At 43.5% G+C, this 10,009-nt stretch overlaps 1 protein-coding gene across 1 annotated transcript; it reads right to left on the bottom strand.

Annotated features, from left to right (window-relative positions):
• Positions 1-440: 440 nt before the first annotated feature.
• On the bottom strand, positions 441-8,684 carry LCTL (lactase like; the record flags this gene model as incomplete). The annotated part of the gene is given in 8 exon segments (XM_028706695.2): positions 441-1,217; positions 1,946-2,009; positions 3,209-3,408; positions 3,493-3,619; positions 5,389-5,556; positions 7,491-7,597; positions 8,217-8,304; positions 8,487-8,684. Coding segments are annotated over 8 exon segments (1,068 nt in total), but the record flags the coding sequence as incomplete, so codon positions are not given.
• Between the last annotated feature and the right edge of the window lie 1,325 nt (positions 8,685-10,009).

Here is a 10,009-nt window from a genome sequence, read left to right on the forward strand (position 1 = left end):
TAGGAATGCATTGAAAATCAATCAATGCGTTCCTATGGAAACCGACTTCAGACCAGGTCCGGGGACAGTCTGTCCCCCGACCTCTTCTGAAGACTGGGCGGGGGGAACAAGGGCTTTTCTTCCCACCCCCAGCATTTTAAAAAACCCCGGGACAGCGGAGACTTCTCCGCTGTCCCGGGGCGATCTTAAAATGCTGGTGGGCGGGAGCAAAGCCTCCGCTGCCGCCCGCCAGCATTTTAAAAAACTCCGGGACAGCGGAGGACTTCTCCGCTGTCCCGGGGCGATTTAAAAGTCCCCGGGAAGGCAGGCAGGGGGGAGCAAAGACTTTCGCCCCCCGCCGGCCTTCAGAAGAGGTCCTGGACCTCTTCTGAAGGCCGGCGGGGGGGGGGGGCGAAAGTCTTTGCTCCCCCCCGCCTGCCTTCAAAAGCCGTCCGGGATAGCGGAGAAGCGAAGGCTGGCGGCGGGAGGAGGTCTCTCCGCCCCGCCGCCAGCCTTCGGAGGAGGTCCGAGGACAGTGGGGAAGACGCGCTGCGCTTCCCCGCTGTCCCGGAGATTTCCCTATTGTCTTTCGTCTTGCGAAGGAAGCCCATAGGGAAATTCGTCTTGCGAAGCGCCTCCAAAACGGAAAACCCTTTCGTCTAGCGGGTTTTCCGTCTTGCGAGGCACCACTGTATTTATATATTCCAGAAGGGCCATTTTTATGTTGCCTTTCTTAATTTTTGAAGGCCACTTTTTACTTCAGAAGCAGACAAACGATATGTTAAATTCCTCTCCTAATTTAGATCAGAGATTGCTGTGTCTAGTTAAGTCCCACAGCATAGTCTGAAGGCACATGATGCAGCCACCTTGCCAAAGGTGCTTGAGTTCCATATTGGAAAAAAGATAGGTTATGAATGTAAAATAAAAATTTGCTGCTTTGTTATAAAGTGTTCTCACTGAATTAATGGGTACAGCTATTTCGCTCGCGATTGACCCAAAGGAAGTGTTGATTTAAAAGATGACTGATAAAGTCAGCAAAAAGATGAACTTTGGTTAGCCAATAGATGGAGAAATAAATGGGTGGGAACATTTTTCAAATGAAGATGTTTTATGAAAAGCTTGTTAATGATGTTTACTGAGTAGAATCAGCAGTAGAACAGCACTTATGAGAATGCAGAGAGTGAAAACTGTTGGCACAACAATCCCAGCCACCATTTCCAAATGAGTTGTCAAAGGCTCTGAAATTTGAGAAAAGAGTGGGGGCTAGATAAGTACAGCTGTGCATTTTCATCAAAAACTACTTTTGAGCAGCATTGTTGTCATTCTGCACTAAGTTGGAATTATGAACAAATGTCAACAACTCCCATAAGAACTTTGAAACACAAGGAAGCCCAATTCTAGATTCCTGTCTTTCCCCCCCTTTAGCAGAATCTGCAAGCATGTGAATGCTCAGATGATAACAAAAATGGGTTGTGCCTATTACTGTGAATTTGTCTGAGTATATTAGCAACAGTATTCTGCTGTTACTCTTAATTTTTAAAGAAAGGGAAAGAAAGAGTTGTCAGTCTTTGGAGCAGCTTCACCATTTGCCATTCTGGTGCACACATAGCAGAGGACCCTCTCCCCCATCACTACTAACTATCCTCAGACGGTGCTTGCTCAGTGCTGGGAGGCAGCTTCCATAGTGCTGTGCGATGTGTCTCTAGCGAGGAAAAAATGTTACACTAAGATGGCTGCACCCATGACTTTTTCTGTACTAGCCCTTAAAGGTAAGAGTGCACAACCACAATCGTTCTACATCATATTCCCCTACTTGACTTAAGATTCTCTTAAACATACGTCATAATTTCTGAAGTGAGCAAAGTTCTAAAAGCAAAACTGAAACAAGTGTATTGATCTATATTACTGCTACAACTCAATCTTTGTGATCTGGATGAATCATCATTGGGCAGTTCAAACAAGTTACCTGCACTAAGGAGTTGGTTCATGGCTGAGCAGACTTCAGTGGCCTTCTGGTGCCAGTTCTCCACCTGCCAAATCGCTGTTAGCTATAAATTAATAGAGCTGGAAAGGAACAGTGTGCTCTTTAAAGATTAGTCTATGTGCTATTTCAATGTGCTATTAAAAAATCACCTGTTTGGTGAGGAACTAGCTACTGTGCTTGAAGGAAACCAGTGTTCGAAACTCCCATTGTTCTAGGCTCATTTTGCGACTGGGAATTTCAATAGTGCAAGCAATTTCTGAGCTCGGGGCACAGTACTGCACTTAAGATTCCAGATTAAAACTGCCACTGCTGGTGCTGAGGGCGTGGGAGGAGAAATTCCTGCCTGCTCAACTTCCAAGAAATCACCACAGCACCAGGCAAACTGAAAGGCTCTGCCTCTCAGCCGGCCTTACAGAAAGGCAGCGTTTTGAGGGATCCTCATAAGACTATTAAGGGGGTGGACAGGGGATGTGGGGCTTTGTTTTTTGCAGTCTTCAGATGAGGACTAGACCATGTGAAAAATGAATATAAGGTTTTAGCTGCAGTTCATTTTCAGCTTTGTATTCTTGTTATAAAAAAGTGTGCCTAGACATTCCATTGCTGCACCCATAACTTAGGTTTAAGGTGCTATTAAGATCCTAGCTTTCATATCTCAGTTTCTAACGCTGAAGGAAACCATGAGTGCAGAGAATAACCAGCATGGATGGAGCTCTACAAAGGTTGTGGACTACAACTTCCACCATCCTCATCTTGCATGGAATGTCAGGAGCTGTCGTCCAAAAATCTGGAGTGCACAACATTGGCTCTCCCTGCTGTGGTGTGTGAAAAGGCAATAAATTATCAAAGCTGCTGTCCAGTGTGATACAGGGAAACTTTCTTAGTCTGCCCAAGTCAGGGATGGGGAACCGTTGGCCCTCTGGGTGTTTGCTGGGACTCCAGCTCTTATCTACAACAGTTGGCCATGCTGGCTGGGGCTGATGGGAGTCCCAACAATAAACCCAACTTAGGCAGATGAAGTTCCCTACATCACATTGGAGACATTGGGTTCCCTACATCAGCCTTGAGACTTCATTCTTTTTGGAACATAAAAGGTTTTTTGTTTGATCCAGCAGCGCTCTTATGCTCTTTCCTTAGAAGGAAACATGGTTGCCAAACTCCAAGCCAAGGGATGCTTGTTTGATGCTTCAGACCTGATCAATTTTGTCTTTCCCCATAAAGCAAAAAATTAGCAGAAAGTGGCCTTACCTCCCTTGGGTTAGGAAATCCATTTGCTTCAACTATTGCCTTATAATAGTGAACTGAAGCTTTTGGGTATCGAGGTTTGTTCTGATATTGAAAGTCAACATAGTAGAGTCCAAATCTCTCAGAATAACCTTGTTCCCATTCGAATTTATCCAGTAGAGACCAGGCAGTGTAACCCTGTATGTTAATACCATCCTTAGTAGCTGAAAGAAAGGACCATATGGTTTTGTCAAGTGTGAGACTTGATACCTGTTCTTGATTTGCTTTACGTGATTATTAAACTTCACCTTTTAGCATCTCATTAATATACCCCTTAAGATAACTGATTCTCCATTCATCACACAGCTGAGCGTACAGTAGCTTTTCTGGAACGCCATTCTCAGTCACATAAATGAGTGGGTTTCCATATTGTGCCTATAAACAAAAAGAGAAAGTCTTCATTGATATGTGTATCAAAGGCAGAGCTGTCCTTGTTCCAAGAGCCATGGGTGCATTTTGCTGCACTGAAATTGCAGCTGGGTTCCTAAGGCAACAAAAACCAACACCCAGTGTATATATTTTAAGGGTAGCTGGAGTGATCAAAGATAATTCAAATATTTGTGGTTATAGAATGCAGTGCTAGTACAGTGGTACCTCGGGTTAAATACTTAATTCGTTCTGGAGGTCCGTTTTTAACCTGAAACTGTTCTTAACCTGAAGCACCACTTTAGCTAATGGGGCCTCCTGCTGCTGCCGCGCCACTGGAGCACGATTTCTGTTCTCAACCTGAAGCAAAGTTCTTAACCTGAAGCACTATTTCTGGGTTACGGAGTATGTAACCTGAAGCGTATGTAACCTGAGGTACCACTGTATGTTAAAAGGCTAGAAACAATTTGATTGCAAGTTCTGCTGAGCACTGGAGCCCAAACCAACACGTACCCATGGGGTGCTCCTTTAAACCCTTGTTTGATATAATGGCACTTCCAACTGCAGCTAGTTCCAGTTAAGGTTTATTAAAAACCCAGGGATAGTGAAGCTGTGGCCATGTAGATGTTGGACTCTAGCTTCCATCAGTTTTAGCTAGCACACAGCTAAGGATAATGGGAGTTGTATTCCTAAAAACACTTGGGGAACAGGGATTATCCATCCCTGGTGTAAACCAAATGTCATGCCTGTATGCATTCATCCATTGTTTGGTAGTTAGCTTTCACGTAGGTATATGTAATTTCTTGATTTCATCACACTGGATAACTTGCAGCTGACTCTAGGGAGCTCTCTCAATTGAAAAGCATTGCATTTACTTTGATAGAAAAAATGTTTTTAGTGACCTGGTGAGTCTTGTTCTCTGATGCAAATCAATTGATGCTGGAGGTCATACATGCTCATGTGAACCAGCAAAAGACAAGCTCTGGTGTGCTTATAATGTTTTACAGTGTTTCCAACTTGATAGAATATCACACATCTTGCAAAGAGGAAGACTCTTAAGACTGCAGCCTTTAAATTGGGAAACTAGTCACCGCCAAGCCTGTGATATCTTTAGGGTTTCAGGGTTTCCTGCAGAGAAAAAGTACTGCAGGTTAATGGCTTTAGATGGTCTCTTTGCAACCGTAAGGAATACACGTAAGTGGTGGCCATGGGAATTACATAAGATATGCAAAAGGGAAGCTATACTTCCCTGGCTGAAGGTGGTATCAAGGTCTTTGTGTTTGAAGGAGAACAAAGAACAGGCAGTGTTGAAGTGGGATTGGAAGAGGCATAAAGGAATGGCTTGAGGGGGAAGCAAGATCTACAGAGACCTTCCACCTTCAGCTCAGCCTGTATGCATGTACAAATAAAGCCATGTATCACAAAGACCACCAATAGCTTCCAGTGATCATTCTAAGGAAACCATAACCCAAGGTATGCCCAGAGACCTCTGTGATCGCCTGGCGCTCGGAGATTGAGGTGCACTTAACAACTATGCATCTATAAGCTTGAGTCCTAGTGAAATGTTAACCTTATTTATTTATTTTTTAAAAAAGCACAAACTTCCTCACACTCAGAAAACTTGATGCCATAATGTTTAAGCTCTCCTCTTGTCTCCAAGCTCTGGCCATTATGCCGCATATTGCTGTTAGAGAAACCTCCATCCTTGCTGCTACGGCACTGCACTGTTTGTGTGGATCTTTGGATCCTTGTCTTAAGTTTCTGCGTTAATGTTTGGCTTTAATGTGGCATTCTTTCTGGACGAAGTTGGCACTTACCATGGGGTTGTTAAAAGTAATCCAGTGCTTCACCCGGTCCCCAAAACTCTCAAAACACAAATCTGCATAATCCTTAAAATAACTTGCCATGCTCGCATTCTGCCACCCTCCGTGTTTTTCTTGAAGTACCTGCATGTGTGCAAGAAATTTTTTAATCGCTAAAAGTTTTGAAAGTGTCCAACATTCTCTCTTGATTTAATAAATGCAAGATTAATACAGTGGTACCTCAGGTTACATACGCTTCAGGTTACATATGCTTCAGGTTACACACTCCACTAACCCAGAAATAGTGCTTCAGGTTAAGAAGTTTGCTTCAGGATAAGAACAGAAATTGGGCTCTGGCGGTGCAGTGGCAGCAGCAGGAGGCCCCATTAGCTAAAGTGGTGCTTCAGGTTAACAACAGCTTCAGGTTAAGAATGGACCTCTGGAACGAATTAAGTACTTAACCCGAGGTACCACTGTACTTTAAAAAAAAGCTGTGTCACTCCATCCATTTTAAAGCCAAATCTTTAGAATTTAGCCAAAGGCCATCAGTTGCAGGGGGTGAGATTGCTCAGAGCAGGATAACAAAACACACACCTGACCTGCTGTACTACAACAGTACTAATTTAACAGTAGCATATTACAAAAGCAGTGAAATGCTACCACTTGGAATTAGCACACCCCTGTTACCTGTTATCATTCAGAATCCTGCTGGGAGCCAATGTCAATCCTACATACTGCAACAGCTTATTGGAAGTCTTTAAGGATTCCTTCCATATTGGATTGCTATGGGCAGGTATGCACAGTTGCTTTTCTATCTGAACTCTTCTGTCAATCTCTTTGTAGTTCCTCCACCCTCAAAGGCTCAGGGGGTGGCAGTCTGGAAGAGTGCAGCTAGTAATCTGTGGGACTCCCTACCCGCAGACGTGTGTTTGGCACCTTCATTATACAGTGGTACCTCAGGTTACATACGCTTCAGGTTACATACGCCTCAGGTTACAGACTCCGCTAACCCAGAAATAGTGCTTCAGGTTAAGAACTTTGCTTCAGGATGAGAACAGAAATTGTGCTCTGGTGGCGCGGCGGCAGCAGGAGGCCCCATTAGCTAAAGTGGTGCTTCAGGTTAAGAACAGTTTCAGGTTAAGAACGGACCTCCGGAACGAATTAAGTACTTAGCCCGAGGTACCACTGTATAGCTTCTGGAGGATGCTGAAGATACCCCCACTTTACCCTGGCTTTTGACACTTGGGGTAGTAGTAGTAATAATAATAATAATAATGATGATGATGATGATGATGATGATTTATTTATACCCTGCCCATCTGGTTGGGTTTCCCCAGCCACTCTGGGTAGCTTACAGCATATGAAAGAATTGTAAAACATTAGTCATTAAAAAATTTCCCGATACACTGTTGCCTTCAGATGTCTTCTAAAAGCCAGGTACAGTGGTACCTCGGGTTACAGACACTTCAGGTTACAGACTCCGCTAATCCAGAAATAGTACCTCGGGTTAAGAACTTTGCTTCAGGATGAGAACAGAAATCATGCAGCGCCAGCGGGAGGCCCCATTAGCTAAAGTGGTACCTCAGGTTAAGAACAGTTTCAGGTTAAGAATGGACCTCCAGAATGAATATAGTTCTTAACCCGAGGTACCACTGTAGTGGTTTATTTCTTTGACATCTGATGGGAGGGCATGTTTTTGGGACCCATCTTATCCTTAAGGTTGTACATTTCTTTTGTTTTTAATGCTGTAACTTATCTGGGACCTCAGGGTTGAATGGTTGGTAATAACTAGATTTATTATTATTATTATTATTATTATTATTATTATTATTATTATTATTATTACCACCACCATTAATTTATTAATAAGCAAGTAACAAATGCATTTGCAAAGAAATGGGGAAAATAATTGCAAACTCCAAGTAAACTCCAAGATGCTTTTATATACCCATGCACAGTATTTTTATTTTTCCTTTATATAACTTAAGATTTACTGGGCTGGGTCAATTAAAAAATACATTTTAAAATGTTGTCATTCCCCAACCCAACCCACATTATCAAAGTATCCTCCTTCAAACCTGAGGCAGATCCCAGTAGTAGAGTGTTACAAAGGGAACAATCCTGTTTTCCAAGAGTGCATTGATGGTATCATTGTAGAAGTTTATGCCTTTCTCATTCACTTGAGCTGTGAACAGGTGGGATGGGGTGGGGGAGAATAAGAGAGGATCTCAATATTAAAATGTAATTCAGAGGGTAAATACATAAACTGACCCTAATATATGGGGCAGAAGAACTTTTTTGGCCCACATAAGTGTTTGCAGTCACCCAATGGAATGTGTTAAATTGCTTTCAAAACAAAACAAAACAAAAAAACCAAAAACTGACATGTTCTATCACAAACTACAGTGGTAGCTTGGCTTACATACGCTTCAGGTTACAGACTCTGCTAACCTCGGGTTAAGAACTTTGCTTCAGGATGAGAACAGAAATTGTGCTCCAGCAGCGCGGCGGCAGCAAGGAGGCCCCATTAGCTAAAGTGGTGCTTCAGGTTAAGAACAGTTTCAGGTTAAGAACGGACCTCCGGAACGAATTAAGTACTTAACTCGAGGTACCACTGTATTCCTGAAACTTCTTTCAGTTTCAAGAGTGGTTTATCATGCAGCAAAAACAAAAACTGAAAGCTCCCTCTTGGTCTAGTACGATACATGTATGGAGAGGGGGGATCACCACCAAATCCCACACCAGCAGTTAGTTGCCATATTGTAGGAAAATATTGACGTGTTACCCCAAAACATTAGGCTTACATCTAATCCCCGTGGGCTAAATACGAGGCCAGGAAATTGAGAACAAGTAGTGATTAACCTTCAGTTCTTTCAACAGCTGAATGTCATCCTACAAGCAGAGGGGGAAAGAGGGTGAAATAAATTAGTTTTGCTCACGTTTTTAAAAACATCCTACAGGTCTTGCTACAAATTGGAGATTTGCAAGGCTGAGTTAGGTTAGTGAGCCATCCAACAGCATCCTGCTTACTGAATTCAGTCCTGAAAATTTGGAGGGTTGGGGAGGAATCTTACTTTAACAGTATAGTAGCCTTTGCATGACGAATCTGCTGTGTGGTTCATAAAGACCTTCCCTGCTTGGTGCCCGAAAGAGTCCCAGATACTTGGGCCTTTTCCATCCTTGTCCCAGGCGCCTTCGGTTTGGCAGGCAGAACTGCCAACACCCCAGAGGAACCCTGAAGATATCGACAAACGAGCACAGGAAAAAACAAGTCAGCAAACAGGAGTCCCACCAAACTATTTCATTTCTGTTTATAGCACATTTCCCCCACGGTGTACATGACTTCCCCCAAAGAATTCTGGGAACTGTAGTTTGGTAAGGGTGCTGGGAATGGTAGCTCTGTGAGGGTTAAACTACAGTTCCCAGGATTCTTTGGGGGGAGTCACATGCTTTAAATGGATGGCATGTATGCAGCGTTGCAGAAACCACAATCGGATAGCAAACTGCTGTTTATATTGACGCCCAGGGAACTGCTCTCTGTCTATGCAGCGTATTATAGTTGCTCAATAATTCCCTTATGTGCACTGGCATGTTTGTGCCCAATTCTTTAATCTGGCTTAGGTTATTACAGTTTCTGGTGTGCTCTGCAGAAGGGGGGGGGGGGGAGAAAGGAGAAAGGTATTGGAGAAAGAGATTTTTTAAAAGTAGAGCTTTCGCTGTTTATGTCAAAGTATTGTCAAGCTTGCATTTATGAGGATTGGCACGTTAAACATTTTTGGCACTGGATTTTGGCAACATTGGTTCATTTGTTGTTATCTCCAGCCCTGAACTAAATCTACCTGTTTGGAAACAAGTCCCAAAACGAACAGCCACATTAGCCACATTCCCCAGCCCACCAGATTTTTTTTTTCCTTCCAAAAAAGACACTAAATTTTAGATTACAGCCCTGAAGTAAATGTATCTCTTCGGAAACAGTACCCAGATCGGCAGTCCTGGCACTCTCTTGTACCAAAAACAATGCAGTCTTGTGGCACCTTGAAGACTAACAAATCTATGAAATTGTGGGATACGTTTGTGTGTGTGTGTGTGTGTGTGTGTGTAATATAATATATATATATAATACATAAATTTATATGTATAGGGACGCGGGTGGCGCTGTGGGTAAATCCTCAGCGCCTAGGACTTGCCGATCGCATGGTTGGCGGTTCGAATCCCCGCGACGGGGTGCGCTCCCGTTGCTCAGTCCCAGCCTCTGCCAACCTAGCAATTCGAAAGCACCCCCGGGTGCAAGTAGATAAATAGGGACCGCTTACTAGCGGGAAGGTAAATGACGTTTCCGTGTGTGGCTCTGGCTCTCCAGAGCAGCTTCGTCACGCTGGCCACGTGACCTGGAAGTGTCTGCGGACAGCGCTGGCTCCCGGCCTCTAGAGTGAGATGAGCGCACAACCCTAGAGTCTGTCAAGACTGGCCCGTATGGGCAGGGGTACCTTTACCTTTTTAAATACATAAATAAATAAAATAAATGATGGTGTAAGCTTTCTAATGAAGCAGATTATGGTTCATGGTCACTGAATAGATGATAGATAGATTGATAGAT

The sequence above is a fragment of the Podarcis muralis genome, chromosome 14, assembly GCF_964188315.1.
Source record: "Podarcis muralis chromosome 14, rPodMur119.hap1.1, whole genome shotgun sequence".
Taxonomy (NCBI): domain Eukaryota; kingdom Metazoa; phylum Chordata; class Lepidosauria; order Squamata; family Lacertidae; genus Podarcis; species Podarcis muralis.